The sequence below is a fragment of the Lonchura striata genome, chromosome 1A (genome assembly GCF_050655825.1).
Source record: "Lonchura striata isolate lonStrDom1 chromosome 1A, ASM5065582v1, whole genome shotgun sequence".
NCBI lineage: Eukaryota > Metazoa > Chordata > Aves > Passeriformes > Estrildidae > Lonchura > Lonchura striata.
In genome coordinates this window covers 66,750,805-66,772,613 of record NC_140741.1, presented here as the reverse complement: position 1 = coordinate 66,772,613, position 21,809 = coordinate 66,750,805, and the positions used below count along the sequence as shown (strand labels likewise).

The window sequence follows — 21,809 nt, the reverse complement described above, 5'->3', positions numbered from 1 at the left end:
ATGCCTCCTCAAATTAGTTTGCACACAGATCTTTCTGATAAACTTAATTTTCACTGGGAGAGTCATTCTCCTAATGGCTGTGATGGAAAATAGAAGATAGATTGTAAAACTTTCTGTAGTTAAAGGTTCTTGAAGTTCTTCTGATAGCATTATGAATGGTCTATATCATGCTGTATGAGGTTCATTTCTCATCCAGGATTTGGTTTTGGGTGATGAAAGTCCTTCCAGCAGCATTGCACATGAGTCACTGTAGAATGAAACTCATGGGACAAGCTATTCCTGCTTCTAATGAGCTTGTGATCAGCAATGTCCTTGACAGTCAGATTGCAGCCAAATAATAGCCTATGGAGTTTTCAGGGGAAAATATCACAAGCATTCCTTCTGGGGAAGTGTATTTGGGCTGGCTTGAGTGGAACAGATGCAAAAATGAAAGGGCAAAAAAGGCTGACTGTGAGACCAAGGTCTGTACAGAGCTACAAGGGATGTGGCAGTCAAGAGACCACCAGGGTGCTTGTTCTAACACCTTACTCTAAATATGAGTCGGTTTTGCACATTTCACAGCAAAAGAAACATGCAAGCATTAAAACATTTATTTTCAGGTTAATGTCACAGTATAATCAAGATCCAGCATTTTAGATGCAGTCTTTTGAAATAAGCTACTACAGGGAAAAAAACCCAGATTTACTCCCAGAGACCTTTTTTTTTTTTAAATTTGACCTAATAATCTAAAGACTGTCCAAATTGTCTAAAGAACAAAATTTGCTTGTCCTTTAGAAAAATAGTTAGGAGTCCAAACTATTTACAAACATACAGATCCATATATACTAAAATTCCTTTTCCTGTACTAAGTGAAAAAGAGTATAATTTCATCCAATATTTTAGGTACAATACTGTATTAAAATCCGACTACTTCAACCAGATCAAACGATGAAAAACAAAACAAAAAACTTAAATTTTTAGTCCTTTATAAATCACAGACTCACAGCATGGCTTGGATTGTAAGGGACATTAAATCTCATATTGTTCTGACCCCTCTGCCATGGGATACACTCCACTAGACCAGATTACTCAGAGCCTCATCCAGCCTGGCCTTGAACACTTCTAGAGAACTTCTCTGGGAAATCTGTGGCAGTACCTCACCACCTCCAAAGGAAAGAATTTCTTCCTAGTGCCTAATCTAAATCTACCTTCTTTCAGTTTCATAGAATCATAGACTGTGCTGAGTTTGAAGGGACTCATTAGGATTATCAAGTCCAACACCTGGCTCTGCACAGGACACCCCAAGAGTCACACCCTGTGCCTGAGAGTGTTGTCCAAACACTTCTTGAACTGGTCACATTACAGGATTGGTTATGTCACCACTTCTCTGAGGGGCCTGTTCCAGTACCCAGCTACTCCCTTTGGGACAACCTGTTCCTAATATCCAATGTAAACCTCCCCCATCTCAGCTTCAGGCTGTTTCTTGGGTCTTGTCACTGGTCATGAGAGAGAAGAGATCAGTGCCTGCCCCTCTGCTGCCGCTTGTGAGGTTGTTGAAGACCACACTGAGGTGTCCCTCAGTCTCCTTTTCTCCAGGCTGAACAAACCCTGTGGCCTCAGATGCCCCTCCTAAGGATTTCCCTGGCTTTTATTTGGACATTCTCTAATATTTCAATTTCTTTTCAATATTGTGGTGCCCAAAACTGCCCCCAGCACTCGAGGTGAGACTGCCCCAGTGCCTGGCTGCCGATGCTGTGCCTGGTGCCCCCCAGGACAGGGTTGGCCCTCCTGGATGCCAGGGCTCTGCTGGCTCATGTCCAACTTGCCATCAACCAGACCCCCATGGCCCTTCCCAATCTGCTCTCCAGCCTCTCATTCCCCAGTCTGTCTGTGCATCCAGGGCTGCCCTGTCCCAGGTGCAGAATCTGGCCCTTGTTAAACTCGATCAGGTTGGTGGCTGCCCATCACTCCAGGGGATCGAGGTGTCTCTGCTGACCTCTCTGCCTCTGAGGGAGTAGACAGCTCCTTCCCAGTTCAATGTCATCAGCAAATGAGCTAAGTATTCCTTTGAACCCTGCATCCAAGCCATTATTGAAGGTGTTGAAGAGAACCAGGCTGAGGATGGATCCCAGTGGAACCCCAGCAGTGACAGGTCCCAGCCTGATGTCCCCCCATGCACTGTGACCTTTGTGCCTGGCCCGTGACCCCATTGCTCATCCACCATGTAATTCAGTTATCCAGCTGTGAGCTGGACCTTTTGGAAATCTAAAATGAGTTAAGAGCATGCATATTACATATTTACCATTAGTTTTAGCTAAGTGACAGAAAAAAAAATCATTATGATATGGGTATTTTTCACTGATAATTAAATAAAAAATACTTTTGGAAATGACTAATTAATTTACTAAAGTTATTCAAAGCAATATTAAATAAGAATAGCAATTAAGAATATCAAATATTTTCTAAGCAAAAAAGAGGAAAAAAGAAATACTGGATTGTGATGCATTATTTCCTGATGAAGCACAAAGTTGGTTAAAATAATTGAACTGCAATTTACCTGTATGGCCCAAAAATAATACTTGCCTGTTAGAAAACAGGTCCTAAGAGAATATTTGTGAAGTTTATGAAGGCAAATCAAAAGTGCTTAGCTTCAGGCAAATGAAGAAATCTCATTCTCTGTTTCCTTCTGCATTGTTACTGCCCAATTCCCAGCTGCCTATACAGCTGAAGGAATTAAGCCTGCTTGAATATTTTAGATTAAAGCAGTTACAACTCAGAGGTACAAACCAATATATCTAAATGAAACAGCCTTGTCAGTTTGAAATTTCTTGTACACTACAGATTGAAAGGGGGATGGTTTTGACAGTTGTGATCATCCAATTATTTTTGTGACATAGAGACTCATGAAAAAAAAAAAAGCAAACTGAAAGAATGAAAGGGAGAATTCTGTAAGAAGTAATTGCTGTTATTCCCCAAATGAATCTTCTACAATTACATTTGATACCACACTTGATTGCCTTGCAATGGTTGGTTAACTAAAGCAATTTTATTTCCAGTTGGGTTGCTGTATTAATTGTACTTACACATGTATAAACATAAGGGATCTCTCATTGGTATTTTAAAAGGGGAGTCTGTATGGATGGCCTATTAACATCCACTTATTTATATGGAGACTGAAACTCAGACTTTTAAGAACTAATTATCATATAAAAATGTCACATGAAAAATTCTTTCAATATGCTTTATCTTTTAACCAGGAGTGTAATTTTATTTTCTTCTGTGTAAATGATGCTTTTCTACCTCTTGGTAATTTTGAGACAGCATTTTCTCTAATGATAATATGTAGGCTGGTGTTCATGTACAATCTGGGCTTAAAAATAATGACAAAAGATCACGGGAATATTACTTTGGAATTATGGTTTTTTTGTTTATCTTTTTCTAGTATAAATTATGGCTGCATAAAACTGTAGTGAAAAGTTGCTTACCAAAGGAACAGTAGATGAAAAGGATAACAAAGATAAAACAGTTTTCCTATCACCTGAGTTGATCCAAGTGGTGACCTGCAAGAGCAGAACTGTAGTAGATGTCTTTGTTGTATCTTGCAGTTTTAAGATTTTCAGGACTGTAAATTAATTTTCAGGTCTGTAATTTATTGTGGATGTTATAAGAATGCTAAAACATTGTATCTTAAAAGCCTCAGCTGGAAAACAAACAAACAAACCATTAAACTACCAGCTTTGGCACTGTTTCATTATAAAGAAGCAGTTTACTAAACATATTTTGTCTCTTGACAGAAGGAAAACTCTGTGAAGAAAACAAACTAGAATATTTTTTCTCTCATCTCCTCAGAGAGATGATATAGTTCTCTCGTGGTTTGTACCTCTGATAATTCTCCTTTTTGCAAAGAGCATGTGTGGGAAATGATGCAGTTGAGCTTTGGCACCAGACCTGCAGTACAGGGAGCCAGTCCTCACAGGTTCAAAGTAGGTGTGGGATCCTTTCTTAGGAAGTCATGTAGACTTAATAATTTTGTGAAAGTTATAATAACACTAAACAGAGGCAAAGTGTCAAAGCTGTCTGTATCTTCATACAGTGCTTTGATCCAAAACTCAGTGAAATAAATCTTCCATTAATTTTGATTCATTCTGTATAATGCCTCAAACTTCTAAAGCCTCTGTGACTTAAAAAAAAATTCCATCCAAATGACAAATTTAAATTGACAGGTTCTAGGCAGGATAACATTTTTTTTCTCTGAAGGGCTGTGCACCACCTCTTCTGTGACCTGTAGCCTTCATTTGTGTATAATTGGAATTAAATGTCCTCTATCTCACTGAAAGGAATGAAATAACATTTTTCTGCCAGTGATTACACTTGAACATCTTTCTACCCAGGGCATGAATTTCTGTGTTTATATGCTGGGAACAGTAAGAAGGTGAGGTAAAGAGGAAATAAGGATAAATCATATTTTCTGAAATTGGGTGGGTTTAAGGGTTGTTCTGATGTTTAGTTGATGTTTATCAAATGACTTATACCTTTTTGAGTCATGGAAGTCCACTGTGAATGTGCCAGGAACAAACATTTCTGCAGTTCTCTATAATATTTGTCAAAGTGAGACAGGAAACACAATAGCTACAGCCTTTGGAACACACTGACTTCAGCTTCCCAGGATCTCCATCATTAGTAAGGAGAGTTTCATCTAAATTTCATCACAGTATTTTACTCTGAAAATGTCCATGATGAAGCCTCTTTGGAGATGTGACATAAGGCTCACCAGATTAGTGCAGAATTTGTCTGGCATTCCCTCCTGGGAACAAGATCCCTCTGTTTACCTGTCTGTCCCCAGCATCCTGCCCCTTAATGTTTGGATTCTTATTTCAAAAACTCTCAGTGTGCCTTCTGGTCTACAAATGTATAGCAGGCACTAGTTAAAGAAAAACATCTTACAGGCAATTAAAAAAAAACCCAAAAACAAAGCCACTAGAAATCTTTCTAAGAGTAGTGTTGCTTGCTGCCTTGCCTGGAGTTTTATAACTTCCTAGAGTCTCTCAGGTGAGTCTTTCACTTTAGAAATCATAGATTTTCCTCTAAAATATGGGCTGCCGTAGGACAGCTCTTCCATGCTTCTGTTCCATTATATCTCTGATATGATCCTATATGAGAATTACACCAATGAATGTTAGTGTGATTAATTAGTATGAAATCCTTGATTTTATTTTTTCTTTTTCACACTTTAGGAATTTTAAACTGATTAGAAAGTTGATGAGGAAGACAGTGGTAGCAGTACAATTACAATTCAGATTATATATAAGCAGGGATATAAAATGTGTAGCTGTAGAGGAGCTAGTTTTTGGTTTTTAGTTATTTACCACCTCTTACTATGCTTACCTTCAGTAAAGGAGTGTAACTTTATAATATCAGTCATTGCACGGATCTCATCTGTGCAGTGAAGTGCTTCACTGGTTGGAAACTTGCCAAAAAAGCTTTTAGAGTAAAGCAAAGAAACACCTTCAATCACTGCTGAGGGCTTTAAAGCATTCCATTTTATCTGAAAAATCAAATATGTTAAAGACATCTAATACACTTTTTTACTTATTGACCAGGCAACTAATTTAAAAAATGTGCACCTTCTGAAAGAGGTGGAGGGAAGGATCTAGGTAAGAAGAAAAGAAAGAAAGGTGTGATTTCTATTATTAAGCTGCCATACGTATGCATTATCACCTTCATTTTGAATGAGGCTTTAATGTGCTTTCAGAACAAACACCTTATTAAAAGCAAGATATACTATTGTACTCAATTTATTAACATCCTGTAGGTTCTTCAGTTTAAAACTGAGAAGTACAATATGCTATGAAAAGCTTTTGCAGGCTGCTATTGTGCAGGTTTTCTAAGAGTTCATTGAATTTGTGGCATAGATGAAGCTAACTAGTTTTTTTATTATACCTTTCACTTCAAATTCAGTTTCTCATGTCAGTCTGGAATAAGTAATTCATAGCACTGCTTTACTGCCTTTGGTGAATAAGTAAAATCAATTAGAATTGGACTTCAAGGGCACTGTTTAGTTTGTCTGTAAGCTTTTTTGTCAAATATTTTCATTTCAAAACTAACAATATACTTTTTTTCTGTAATTTATCCTTGCCAGTATAACTAGGATCTGACTAGTTTTCTCACTTTACCAGGAAACTCATTTTCCTGTTGGTTGTTGCATATTATTCTCACCCTTTTTATACTGAATTTAGGAAATGTGCCAATGTTTTGGAAAAAGTATTAACCAACCTTTGTTGTCAATATTTACAAATTGGGAGAGGGATTTTTTTGTTGCTGCTTTTTTGTTGCTGCTTTCTTTTTCCCTTTTTTTTTTTTTTTTAATTTAAATTAAAAAAACCCTGATTGAATATGCACAAAAGTTAATCAATGGTATTAGATTCAAATATGATTTCTCATAATGGAGTCAAACTTCTAAGTTTGAGAAATTCAGAAAATATTATAGAGATTTGGTTCTTACTTCAGAGAAGGAATTCCATTCATAATAGCAAACCTTGGAAGTTTTTTTAAAGGAAATTAGACCCAAATATTTTTGAAATATTTCCTGCCAGAAAGAGTAAATACTGTATGTGTATATTAATATTTTATGTGTATATGGAATTCTACATGTGTTATTTCATACTAAAAATATAACTTTTCTGAAAGTCTGAGCTGAATGGGTTGGATTTTTGAAGGTGGAGATATTTGTGGGTTTCTTAACTCCATTTATTTATTTTCAAATGACAAAGCCAGTAGTGTCATGCAGGCCTGATATTTTACCTTCTTCTTTTGTCTCAGAATTCCTGTAGGATGCCAGATGAAAATGGAGCTTATCTTTGTCACAGCTCATTACCTTTAGAAAAGGACCTAAGAGGGGAGTTGGAAAGTTTCCATATTAAAAGTTTGTAGACCTCTACACTCTCAAGAAGCCCTTTTCCTTGAGAAGAGGCTTGTGCAGTAGATGTGAACAGAAAAAGTTTGATGTCTGCACTCTTTTGCAGTTGCAATACTGTAGAAATTTTAATAGGTCTTTCATTGTACATAGACTTTCAAATGCTCTGGGAGTGCAAGACAATCTTATTATTAAGAGCTGCATTTTGCTCGAGGGATTTGGGAATTCTTAGCTTTCCATCTCCTGAGTATTGTGTAATTCTCATCAGAATTTAAACAAAAGGTAAAAGAGTGTCTCTTTTATGTCCTGCTAATGCTGATGTGTGATTGAAGTAGTGTCAGATATTTCTGTAGACTTGGCCACAAAGCAAGAGATGTACGTAGCACAGAGCAGAGATATTCTTATAAATTAGCAATATCCTAACATGTGCTAACATCATTCAAATAAATGCTTAAAAATTCTACCTGATTTGACCAAAAATGTAGCTGTTAGGCATTTACTTTGTTTTTTCCCAGTTAATTCTTGCTATGAGCACGTAAGAACCCTTTAAATAAGTACACAAATGGAAGGGGCATTAAGATTTAGCAAGTCTCAAGAAGTCTGGGCCAGCTCTATGACCGTGATTGATGAATTTATAGCACACACTTTAATGCTGTTTTAATTTTCCCATTCATTAGTCATAAATTGTATTTCACTAAAATACTATTGAATTGTAACTTTCTTGAAAATGTGAGAATAAATATAAAAATGATCAGACCAGACCCTTGAATTTAAAAATGGGTGAATAATCCCTGATGAATTGTTAATTCAAGTAGGTTTGTCTTATTCCTTTGGGCATTACCACCTTTCAGGAGGGTAACTTCAGTTTTGCATTTCTTAAGAGTTACACAGGAGTACAGTAAAACTAAGAACATCGGCTCAGTTGATATTTTTCTGTGCTTGCACAAAATTCTGATGTTTTCATCTCATAAAACTTCTTGTGCTTTGTCTGTGAGGTTTTTTCCTACATAAAAATTTAAAGAAAACTTCCAGCAAGTTTTATACCAGATTGAATATTCTCCATATAGGCAAGTTTCATCTAATTTGCTATAGGCATCATAGCTCAAATGACCTTTAGACTTAAAGTATTCTAAAATGCTCATAGAGGAAGTTTTGCCATAGCACTTCCCCACCTTTCAGATAGAACATTTCCATTTTATTTTACCCATATTTGCAGGTATTTTCTCCTAAAGGTGTGTTGCTGCGAAAAAGGGTAGTTTCTTTTCATTTTTGGTGAGAGATACCAGCAAAAAATCCCAAAAACTGGATTAAGACTGAAGTATTCTTTTCAAAACCATGTCAATAATATATTTATTAATCCCTAGTGATGGCTGCCATTTCCTCTGCTGATGGTTGCCTTGCTTTCCTTATTATAGGGATGACACCAAATGGGTGATTCAATCCCAAACACTTCCAGTCTCTCTCAATCTCTAATGTTTTGGCTCTGCATTAATTACATTAGGGCATGTAAGAGTGTGTAAGCATATAAAACCTGCTGAGATGATATTGGAGGCAGTATATATATTGCCTCCAATTTATTTATAGCAATAGATACATAAAAGTTACAAATAAATTAACCTTGAAAATTGGAAGGCAAAATCCATAAGTTTAGTAAGCTCTTCAAACATTGAACTAAGAGCAGTAGGGAAAATATCCTATAATTTCTATGAAAATATTTACAATACTATGAACTATGCCATGATTGTGAACTATGAATAATGCTTTTATGAAAAATAACTATGACATAGACAGGACAGAACTTCCTTTAACATCAGTAGGTTTCAGTGAAATTATAATAATTCACTGTAGTGTTTACATGTACTAGTAAGAGTAGAGCAGTGCAAATCCATTTTTCTGACTGAACTTGTGCGTGTTTGTCAATAATAGGATGCACTTAATTTGTTCAATTCCTCATGTCTTCTTTATACTGATAAGAAAATATTAAGATAAATACAGCTGAATTCATCAAGTTTTTTTATGTCTGAATGAGCTCTACAATACTATATTTGCAAGAGCTTTAAATGTTTTAATATGAAACAGAGGAAATTGTCTTCTTTATTGCTTGAAGATAATAAATTAAAGCTTACAGATTACTGAGATACTAGATATGCTTTTCCTTATTGCTCTGTGTTCATAAACAACATTTAGGTGATATTTTGACAATCAGACAAATTTTAAGATTGTGCTGGGCCTACTTAAATGTGTAGGAGTTATTTATATGCAGATATCAATTGTATAAATTTTCCTCTGTGTTTATATGTACACATATATTTATATATCCATCTACATGCATATATGCTCAAAGAGATCATCTAATAGTGTTTGTGTATTTATGTCTATAAACTGGAACACACTTTTAGCTGAGTCTCTTGTTTTGGAGGCCTACAAAGCACTAACTCTGGTAGGATGAGATACTTTGAGTATCTCAAATGTTTAAACTAGTATGTGCCCATATTTTTGACATTTTAATTCCTTCATCTTTTAAACCCCAGGAATATTTCAGATTCAATGTGAGCAATGTCTTTGTGGCTTACTGCAGAAAAGAAGTCCTGGCCCTTGGGGTCAATGTGCACCGTTGGCCAATGCTCACTCTGCAGGAACCCATGGTTTACTTATGCCTGGGATTTTCACTCCACTGTATCCAAATAACCACAGCCTGTGCTGCTCTCATCAGGATAGTGGGGTTCTAAAAGTGTTAGATCGTGTTTAGAGGTACTTGTAGTACATCACCTGCTGAAATAGCTTTGGAGGACTTTTCTAGGCATAGAGTGGCTAATTTAGGATGGTTTCTGTTCATTTAGTTTTCTGGTGCTGTAAGAGTTATGAGCCCATCACATTCAGTAAACTTCCTAAAGTGAAACCAAAAGAAAACAATCTCTAGCAAGGTGGATTGCAAAGTTTTTAACATGAATTGTGTAAAATGAGAAGCGGGAATGGGAGGGAAGGGAGGGGGAAGAGGAGAAGAGGACCAGGGAATTTTGGCTGTTGTCAAAGAGGTGATGGGTAACAGTTGGAATTGGAAACAGTTTGGAATGACTGCTTTGCTACAATAGTCTCCTGCCCTTCTCCCCAGTTTTCATTGCTATGTCTTCTGTGGCTGTGCACATGCCATCATCCCTGACACTTTGCAGCATTCCTTCTTCTTTCCTCATCAGCCTAAGTTTCCCATATCCCTTTTTAAACACTTGTAGTTTCTCCCTCTTGTGCTTTCTGCAATCTCAGCTCGCTCTTCTGTAGTGCTGTGTAATGGTGCTGTGGAGAGCTGAGCTGAGATAGTTTTAAGCAACTCAGCATAAATTTCAGGGAACAAAATGATGCATTTCTTCAAACTAAAACCAGTTTAATACACTTTGCAATTTACTTCATTCTCTTTTCTTTACTGTGATCTTCCAGTGCTAAGCTCTTTTTTCAGTAGCCTTGGTTAGGCTTGCAGGAGTCTTTCTGACTTTCTTAACAAATAACTGCCTTAATTTCATTTTTTTTTTTTTTTTACAAGAGAGAGCTGCTTTGTCAGTTTAAAATTTATCACATTGTCTCTATCTTCACATATTCTCACTTCTGTGATATATCTGTCTGTCCACCCTTAATTTTAAAAAGGAGATGAATTTCAAAGTGCTGATTTTTATGAGAATTTGAAAGTGAGCAATACAGTATAAGGACCCAAACATACATGTGTTACTATAGACTTTGATGGAAATTCTAAAATGCTGTAAACTTCATAAGTCTCTGCCTAGAATAAGATTCATCTATATAAAACTTAAAATATTTTTTGAATTGTGTGCAGTTGTTGAACTAGAAGGATGTGCAAATCCATAACTAAAATGGAGAATGAGAAACACAATAGCAAGATGTTGATAGAACTCTTAAATCCTCATTCTCTCCTGCATGACTTCCAGCACACCAATGTAACAACAATAATAAAGAAGAAAAGTAATTTTGTTGTAATTTTTATTAATATATGAACTTTTTGCTTGTAGTGATTAAATGGAAAAGTCTTCATCATTTAATACTAAATAATAAAAGGAATATTTTCCAGCTGCTGGCTTGTCTCATGCTACTGAGCTACTTCTGAAATAAAGTGTGCTGCTGAAGCTTTGCTTTATTGCTGTGATTGAGTGCAAGACATGCACAAAACAGCTGCCAAAGCTGAATAATTAAATTATGATTTCTTCTGTTCTTTATTAATTAGGTGAGATTGGGATAATTCTTAGAACCTGGTAATTGCTGTCCGGAGTTGCTTTCTTTTTAAGACATCAGAGATAGAGAAAAAATAATTTAGATTAAAGTCTTAAGAAAGATTTGTCTTTATAAGAGGCCCATTAAAACAATTAGCAGCCAATATGCCAGACATTTGTTATGTGGGTAAGCCAGAGCAATCTGAAAAGAAAACATAGCCTGACATGTTTTGAACTTTTTTTCTTTTTTGTAAAGGGACTTTTCACATTTAGGAGGAAATCGAGAGATCTGGTTAGGTTTTTTCCTAATTTCATGAAAATTGTGTAAGGTGAGTTATAGCAATTGTTTTGGGGATTTTTTTTTTTTGTTATGTTATAATTCCCTGTGGTTTAAAGACACTTTTTAAGTGATTGAATAAATTCAGTGAAGAATTGATCCAGACAAGGAAAGAAATCAGTGCTTTAAAAAATTATTAGAGATCATTAAAATTACAGATCAGTGTTAGCATTGTAAAATGTGATCCAAAATTTGGATAATACTTTCATAATTTATATAAGAAAATTCATTTTTCCTGTGTTACACAGTATTTTAATACTGTATACTGTATAATTGAAGTATCCTAAAATCTTCTTATATTTTAGATTTTACATGTGGATAAAAGAGTAAATAGAAAGCTGTATACAGCTCTCTGCTGTTGCATTTTAAGGAAAGTTATGCAAAATATTGGCATTTTTCTATTCCAGTGAGATTCTTAAAATACATTAATATTACTTGGGAGTTTGTTATTGCTTAGAATTTAGTTAGAGTGACTTGTGATGCACTTTTTTTTTTTTTTTTTTTTTGAAGATAAGCCTTCAAGTACACTTCAGCCACTCTCATAGATCACCAAGAAGCTACCCTCTTGAGTTTTTATTGCATTTTAGTGTCATATGCCTAAATTTTTTTTTCCTTTTTGTTACAACTGATTTCAGCAGTGCTAAGCAAGGTTTTATTTCTTGGTTGTAATGGATAGAACACAGAAGAAGTGCACACATATTTTTTGGGGACAAATTCTACTAAATGTTTGCCTCTTGCTTTGTAGAAAGTAATTTTCTCCAGGGCTTTTGAAGATTTGTTGCAGTTGAAGGACTGGCATATTTTGATATTAAGTTATGATAGTACAAGTGGTTCATTGCATCCCAGCACCTACATAGGTGTGAATTCAGAATGCCAATTTATTGTGAATCCAAAGGAAATTTATGTCCAAATTGTTTAACTAGGCTCCTATACTCTACTTTTTCCACTATTTACAATCCAAATATGTGATAAGTTTAGACAAATCTTTAAAAAATTATTTTATTTTTATATTCATTCATCAACTAAAGAAAGTAATGCTAAATAAATTAGAATAAACATACTTTGCTGCTTTAATTAAACTGATCAGATAGTGTGATATAGAGGTTAATTAGCTGCTAACAAATTAATTTCATTTTCCCACCTGGAAATCTGCTTTGTAATCTCTTGCATTTTGCCTTATAAAAAGAATTTGCTTATAATTTGAGGAACCTATTGTGATGAGAAAATTAGCAGTTTCCTGGACCTTTTGGAAGAATTTATTTGTCAAAATTAAAATGAATTTAAAATATTTTTGTTTCTCAGGGTTATCTCTTGTTTTCTTTGTATTTGCCTTAAAGCACTGGAGGAAGAATAGAGAGGATGGTTATTCCTATCTCTTTGGATATGTAGCTGGTTCTTTAAATTAAATGTAAAGCTGGTTCTTTAAGTTTGGTAACTCCAGTAGAGTTACCTTATGATTTTGTTTCCTGGTCATTTGTCACACATGCAAATACATAAAATCCTAGGTTTTGTTATGGATCAAAATACCATTCTTGAAAATAATTTTTCAGCCTGACTAAATAAAATGAGTCAGTCTGTGATATAGGCAACTATACCAGAGAATAATATCAATGTGGTTTTACAACTTTGAACTTTCAGTGGCTAATTTTTAATAGACTATGCTTACCAGTAGGCAAATTGCCAAAATTCTGTTGTTATATTAACAATTTTCTGCATGTCCAGCAAAGATTGATGTTTGGCTGCAGGCCATTGATCCAAAGGATGTCTTTATGCAGAAGTTATTTGTGGAATATGTAGTATTCTTTCAGAAGAACAGACATCTCTGTAGATTTTGATTTGGGTATGTGTTTGTCTGACTTGTATTTCTCATCTTTTGGGCTCTATTACATCTAACTTCACACATTCAACTACTTTTCACTTTTAATCTATGTCAAAGTGTAATTAGTACTTGAAATATATTCTTAACTTTTTTTCATGAAGTTAAGTATTGTCCTGGCAGCATAAGTAGTCCAATTTGTAACAGTTATTCCAACAGTGAAAAATACCTGGAAATTGTGGAATTTTTTTTTTGTCATTGAGAAGTTTTGCCAATTTTTTACAGTTCATGTGATGAATTCTAGACATCTGAAGACATAAGTACTCTTTTTAATGTTTGTTATTCTTCTTTTTGAGGTTATTCAGGTAATCTTAATACTCTTCACTGCTTCCCCTTTTTTGAAGTAAATGTATAATGTAGCATAATATGGACACTGAGGCAAAGGAAAAAAAAAAAACCTACTTCTTGTGTTCTGTGAAAACTAGGAGGGTTTCCTCCTGAGGTTTGAATGTGATATAAAAAACTTCTTACTCAGCTTTACTAATTAGAATTTGCAGCAGACAAATTAAATCAAGCATGGTTAAATTCAGCACGTAATCAGATATTGTCACCGAGGAAATGTGTCCCTGTGCAGGTCAGGCCATGGGGGGACCCAGGAGCAGATGGGTGACGGCTCCAGCGATGCTCCCAGAGGGAGCTGAGACCCTCCCTGGCCACAAAGCTGCTGGGTTGGCAGAACCCAGCCTAGGCTATGTGGGACGTCAGATACCTAAAGAATACTTATGGTGGAATCTCAGGTATTTCCAAAGTTTTAGCTTTTTCCAAGTTTAGACTTCAATGAACTTTCTCAAGACCGCAGTTTTTAACTCAAATGCCTAAAATCTGACCACCATCAATGCTGCAATCTGTGGATTCAATCTCAGATCAAAATTCCTCAAAATCTTTGTCAAGAGCTTGAAAGATTATATTTCCTATAGTGTATTTTTATCTGGATTCTATATGTGTGGATTGCATTTACCTGACATCTTTTTAAATGAGGCTTGTATGTTCTAGTCCTGCTATTGAGCATGCAGGTAATTGGTAAATTATTCATTTTATTCGTCACTCTGATGTATCTCTGAGTGGTCCAGCGACCCCCTCATGAAAATTGTTGGCAAATGTTGAAGGTTTCTGGATTGATAATTTCAGGAATAACCTGTAAATGAATGCTGATAAAGTAGGTCTTTCTCACTATTTAAAAGAAAGAATAGTCTATGACAAAGAATGTGCAGCACCTTTAATGCCCCTTTATGTTATTTCCTGTAATCTTCACCTTCATCTTTTCATTTCAATTATTAGTCTCAGTGGAATCTTGAGAAAAGTCCTTTACACAAATCTGATGAAATAAGCTTACCATAAATTATAGTGCAGACCTGGAAGGTTTTAATTAGTGTATGAAATTTAATATTCTGACAAAGCAGTTATTTAATCAAATTAAGTTTGGGGCAAAAATGTCTAACCTGAGTGACTCATTTGTCCATATTTTAGGTAATATAGTGACATATTTCTTGACAGAATATTATTTCAGTTTTATTTTTAATTTAATAATTTGATTTTTAAAATAGCCTGATTCTATGTCCAGTTTTCATGTTTTAAATGCATTCTAACCAATTTCTTCCAGCCCATGTTTAGTTCCTGTAATTGCATGCATACATTGTAATTATAATTGCACTGGTTTACTATATTGCCTGAAACTTTGTTCACTTTAAGTATAAGTGATAAATCAGTATTTTTACACATGGATACTAAAGGGAGGAAAGAAGGTGTTAGCAGCTAAGCCCCTTATTTTATATGTGTAATTTCCCTTATGTAAAATCACAAAGCTGTAATAACAGAGATAGTAGTAGTTGACATTCTTTGGTTTTTTTTTCCCCTGTTTGCAGACTTTTATTCTCTGACGTTATCCTCTTTAATAACAGATGTAATTTTTAATGTGTGGTAGGCCATATTTTCCTTTTTTTTCTGAGGAGTCTATTGTGCCTCTAAACTGCTTGTCAGACTATATAAAGGATTAAACTAAAATTGCCTTGATTATTTGTCATAGAATTTGTTAATATAGGTTTAAACCTTAATTACCTCAAAGGTATTAGAGTGAACTTTTTATATACAGCTCTTTATCCAAGGGGATACAAGGAATATTTATTTTTTATTACAAATAATGTTTTGCCAACACTTAATGAAATGCTTTTTTAGCACTTGTAGGCATTTACATTAATTTTCTTTGGTCTACCTAAAGAGTAAAATGGACCAATATTATTAATTTTTTTATTGCTTCATACTAAGCAACAGAACTCCCTGTTTATTCACTAATATCAGTGAATAGTATCTTTTCCAAGTGTGTGGGACTAAAATGATTTTAAAATGTAGACCAAATTTCTATCTGTAATGCTAAGACTTTTTTTTTTAAATTGAAGAGTCAAAATTAGGCTTTTATTTGCTGTATGGTTTGTTTTCTCCCTGATTTTGATTTCTTTCTCTGCCTCTTACCTGCAAACGAAAAGAATCCTCACTGCTTGCAGATTATCTGCAATACAGAACAGCTTTTTGACATTGACTCTCTTTGATGCTTAAGAACTTCTTGGGTAAAATACTTAGAAGTCATAGGAGGTATCCTGTTTAAAAACCATATTTGGCTGTGATTTCAGATTTTAAAACATGTACTTATAGTAATGCAGTAATATAATCTGCTACAATAATTTTGCTTCAAGTGGTTTACTGAAGAAAATATTTAAGTTGTAGAAACATTTAACTGATGCTCTTCTATTTTCTTTTCAGAGGGAGTTAATTGCTTTCTAGTGTCTCTGTAATGGCTAAAAGTGTAATTTTTTTTATTTTAACATTTTACCTACAATTATGTAAACACATCTTTTAAGGAAAAAAAGGATAACTGCAGTATCTGACAAAATTAATAGATTATATTACTTTCTTACAATATGAAAAGCTGCAGAAAACCTTTTTCTTCTTGCCCCCACCCTTTTACATATATATATATAATATCCCTTCTAACACCATTTTAGGCTGCATCACAGGATCTGGGTCCTGTAGGGTCTCTAGGAAACCCACAGATAGATCTGAGGTTTTATATAATTTTAACTACAGCTTCAGTGAAAGCAGCATTTCTGAATAGATTACATTGGATGTCTGTTGAAAAAGACTTCAAAAACGAACCTTTGAAAAGTTGGTGGAGCACATACTGCATGAAAAGTTCTTGGAATTCTAGCATGAGATTTGGAGAGGAGGTGTTCCTGTAGACACCACTACATGGCAAGCAGTGACCAGGAGCATTCATTTTGGCACTTTGTAAAGGAGGATGTAGACTTTCTACCAGCAAAATGACATAGATATACTATTACAGTTTTGCTATTCATAATTATCTGTAGTGTCTGTATGTCTTCTCTGTATCCCTTGTTGTTCTTGAAAGAACTTGATGGAAAAAAGCCCTGTTTCTTGTGATGAAAAGCCAACTGCAGCTTCATTCATGTAATCCTGAGCTGAGTTTAGGCATTTATGTGTTGAATCAATAGGCTGTCTGTGAACTTGCTCTGTAGAAAAACAAAATATGAGTTAAGTTAGTGTTGGTGTGAGCTCAGATTTCATTTATAGATTTTATGAACGCAAATGTTTCCCATGCTTTTCTTCTCTAGACACAGAGATTACAGAGACCATCAACTTCAGATCTTGTGTGGTGAAATTTAAGAATTTGTTAATAGTACCCAATATGTAATGATTCCCATTGGAATTGTTTTGTACCCCAAGCAGGGAAAACAGAACTATTAAAATGAAAAGCAATGTAAAGACAGTGGAATAATCTCACTTCAGCAGATGATATTATCAATGAAAGTGTGGAAGAAAAATTGCAATTAGAAAAAAAAATGATAAGAGTTAAAAATAAAGCATTTATGACCTTGTCCTTAATGAAATTTTTATATGGCTTTCCAGATGTCTTTTGCAGATACTAAAAAATTTTGCTTTGAAAGGGGAACTAAAGATGATGGAAACCATAAAATTATATATTGATACTACACTACAGTTTTTCCTTTATGCATATGGTCTTCCAAAGTCATTCTATTATAAGTTCAGCTTCAGGATTGCCTTACCAAATTCCTCCATTGGTGAACAGAAGTAATAACCCCTGTTTTGCACAAAATTACTGGATAAAGAATGAAAATATCTAGGATATTTACACTTACCCTCAGTTTGCTGACCAAGTATTACTTGGTGGCAAAAGTGTACAGTGGTGGGAAGATTCAAATTCTTTGTGTCAAGAAGTTAATAAATAACTAAACTACTCGCTTGAGAGCCAGCAACAAAGCAATTTGTTCTTGCCAACTAGAAGTGGTTAAATGATGAAAAATTGTCCTCTAAAGATCTGAGTGATCCATGAATCTAATTTGTGAACCATATAGCATTCAGTGTGTTGTAGCACTGGGTATCTCATATTTTCTTTATTAAGAGCAGTGAGATATGTCCAATGTCAGTGTCAGTTTATTCATTATATAGGTAATATCTTCAGGCAGGATAATGGACAACAAGATATGAATAACCTTGGAAAAAAGATCTTAAGTCATTTGGGCACAGAGTGTTTATTTTCATTAGTTTATTAATATATCAAGTTCCTGAAAAGTTATTCTAAAAAGAGATTTAAAAATGCTGTTCAGTCCAGTAGAGATAAATAGTAAAGCCAAGGCAGCTTTGAAAAATTTAAACAAATAAATAAAAATATAAAAGACAAGAAAAATATAATTGTGAAAATAAAGAGTCATTTTATTTATGTAGACAGAGTTGTGTCTGTTGATGACAGTGTTAAAAATCCTATACCATAATAATTTGATAGCAGGATAAACAAGAGCAGTGAAGAGGGGCTCAGGACATAAACTCATATCTAGATGAGAGTCAGTACAAGAGAGGGCCTAATAAAAATTGTATTTTATGAAAATATTCCTTTTAAGAACAAAAGAGGTAAAGAAAACCAATATAGCAGTTAATAATGTCTGCATTGCTTTTCCTGCTCTCATTTTTCCTGAAAGATACCTTCTAAAGATGAGATTGCAAGGAAACCTCTCTAATACAACCTGACATAAAGAGTTGCAGTGAACAAAGTGTCCAATTTTTTTTTTTTTTTTTTTAAGTAAACAGATCACCTTGTGATGAAAACATTTGTATTAAAATTTCTGGCTAGTACCACTCAGAGGTGCATCCTTTGCAGTTTCAAATATTGCTTGCTAAAGAATCAGAGGGGCTTTTGAACCGATCACATTATTTACAGAACAAGTATTTTGAACATAGCTATTTACAAAGTGGAGAGGAACCAAAGAAAATAGAACCTTTGCCTCTTCTGACTTACTCAAAGGATTCCACAAGCATTATATGATCTTTTCCTTGCAGCAATCAAGTGAGTAAGCAATTAGCATCAGTCTTAAATGATGAAAAGAATTTCCTCCTGTGTCTGTAATGCCTTGAGGTCTGGCTTTGATATCCAGCTATAGATACATAACCAACTGGCCTATGGATAGAAGAGTGCCTTGATGGAAAAGTGGAAAAGTTCATTTTGAGGGAAAAAGGATGAATTCATGTTAATAGCACTTACCTCAAAATGGCATTTAGCTCATCTGTAATATTTTTTCATGTTTGACTCTCTAAAAGGTCACAAAGGAGAATAAATTATGTCATTATTTATGGAGTGAGTAAAATGATAATTTTTAAAGATGAACTGTATAACCTTTTAATACATGTCATACTTTTTTAGTGAAAATAAAAATAATTCTTGGTTTATCCACTTGAAAAATTATTACTAAAAGCACTCTTTCCTGTTGGTATTTATAAAAGAAAACATTTTGTTGTGTTCAAGTTTTTATTTGGATACATAAAAGGTATTACCATAAACAGAACTGAAAAAAATAAATTGAGTTAATTTTTTGGAGATCAGCAGCAGTCACCTACTTTAAACACACTGCTGAATATCAAGAAATAAAACTTATCCTTTTCATTCATTATTCAAAATCAGTAAAGGTAATTAAAAAGGCTACGTTCATGCATGTCTCTATTTCATACAGAAATGCACTTAAAATGTATTTTATTCAAAAATCTTTGGGCACATTGCAGCAATTTATTTGGTGGAAAGCTACTCCAGTGAGCCTAAATCTTCAACACTTTTAAATGGTTCAGTAATATTTAAACAAGAAAACAAAAACAAAAACCTGTATTTCATAGGACATACCACAGTTTTCACCAAGCTGTACTGAATGGAATTTCTGACTTATTTTAGAATGGGAATGAGCAATCTTCGCCTTCTATGCTTTGCTTGAATTACATGGTAGTGTTTCCAGAGAGTTGCCAGAATCTGCTGTGCACTCCAACAGCCAGACTCTCCTGTCATGTATTTTCACAGATTTTATTTTCGCAGTGGGAGGTGAATAAAACAATAAACGTGTACAGCAAATACTCACCCCACTTAGCCAAGCCCATGCCTTGCTGCTGAATGTCATGGTGAATAAATCCCCTAATTGCACAGTGAAAGTCACATGTCTGTGACAGAAACAGCTTATGGAAGCCTTTTATGAGCTCTGGAGTTTGTCCAATGTTATCTGTATTTTCTAGCTGTGTTTTGAGCGACTTATGTAGCCGCCCATGGAAGAGGAATTAAATGAATGAAGTTAAGCACGAGCATGGGAAATTGTGCATGCAACAGAGAGCAAGCAAAGATCAGAGTCTGTCATCTTTCAAAGAGAATACATAAAGAACTGGTGATTTAGTTCAAAATGTATCTTGCAATAGTAGAGATTATTGCTACACTTTCAAACTAACAGAACTGCTTTTCTTTCTCTTTCAGAATAATGATATAATCTATTACAATGCAAAAGACGATCAGAATGATGTAAGTAGTATGTTTCATTTAATTTCATTGCCTGTAATCTCAGAAAATTAGGGGAATGAAAATATTAATGAGACTCTAAGACTATAATTTAAAGATTGGGCAGAAGCAAAAAAGCAAGAAACTTAAAAATGTCTTTAAAAGTTTCCTCCAGAGCCAGACATTATTTTATGTTTTAATTCTCAAAGTCTGTCTCCTTTCATACCATTTGAATTACTGGTCAGGTAGAAAATGTACTGGGACAATGAAGATCCTGACAGCAAAATAATTCACTTTTTGAAGCATAATCAAATCATAATTATGGGATTGGAGAATCAAAATGATAAATGTAAATAATTCAGTTCACTCTGAAGGAACCATTTTGTGTCCTTATTTTCCAAGATCATATGATGTTGTTCTGTATTCTTTGTAATAAAAATTTTTACATGAGGAGAAGTATATGAAATGTTACTGAATAATTACTTTCATTCACTTTGTGATCATTTATGTGACTGTAGTAATATTTGGGGAAAATGAAAATGCAATCTCAAGATTTAGCCTAAATGTATGATACTTCAGTTCCTGGTTTACTAAGACTTAAGTCTCCTATCTGCCATTAACTGTTAAAAATCTTAATGTTTTGTGGAGACAATAGAAGTTATCCTCACTTTCACTGGAGATAATACAACTGCTTGTCTTCATTATAGATTAAATTTATAAGACCATAGAAAAATGTTGTAAATGTATTAATCAGAATTGCCAGCATGCTTCATTTGCAATTTTTAATCAAGTATACTTTAGAGATTGATGGCATCACTATTTAATGGATGCTTCTGCTGTAAGGCAATTAAAGAAGGTACATAGATCATGTCAAGCAGCACTATTTTATATGGTTGTATAGAGTTATGAGTACTTTGTTTCAGATACCACAAACTACTGTCCTGAGTTTTAAAGTTTGCATGATTTAAGTAAAATTCATTAGAAGTAACCTAATTTTGAAATATATTATTCTGTTCTTATTCAATTCACTGGATGGCAGGTGCTAATCTCCTCTGGAAACAGAATTACAAAGCTTAAATATTGGATTTTTAATCTAACTATACCAGATAGTAATGGTATATTGTGGTGTGAAGTAAAAACTGTGGTGTATGAGTTATGATTAAGTAGTACTGGGAAAGGTCTTCAGATTACTACTCCTACAACCAAAATACAAATCTATTAGGGGAGGCAGGAAAGGAAATACTATTGCAGAGTTTAGTCTTTGGGTTTTTAGGATATTTATTTCCCTTTAAGAAAAATGTACACACACACACTAGAACAAACAATGTTTGTTAGACCAGATATATGATTTTATTTCTGTTTCGGATTTATTTCTTTTTTATGTATTTTTGAACATTCATTAGAATGAAGTTTATAATAATATTTATTGTTGAGAAGTGATAAGGATACATTGGCCAGTGATCTGATAGTGATTTTTTTTGAGAAGACCTTCACCTATCTCAACTATGTATGTAAACACCACAGATTCTTCCATTCTCCTGCCTGAAAAAAAATGCTTGAGACAGCTTTTTTTCTTCAAATATTTAGAAATGTTAATAGAATCATCTCTGAAGCACTGGTTAGTAAAACTGTGCAATCCATTCCTTTCTGTCTCTGAAAAG

At 34.3% G+C, this 21,809-nt stretch overlaps 1 protein-coding gene across 6 annotated transcripts in view; it reads left to right on the top strand.

The window, feature by feature from the left end:
• CACNA2D1 (calcium voltage-gated channel auxiliary subunit alpha2delta 1) overlaps positions 1-21,809 on the top strand; it is a 357,434-nt gene that overhangs the window by 169,535 nt on the left and 166,090 nt on the right. For all 6 annotated transcript variants that reach the window (XM_085569965.1, XM_021543146.3, XM_085569969.1 and 3 more), the window contains exon 5: positions 20,128-20,172. In XM_085569965.1, the coding sequence (XP_085426091.1) occupies positions 20,128-20,172 (45 nt within the window). The remainder of the gene's footprint in view (positions 1-20,127; positions 20,173-21,809) is intronic.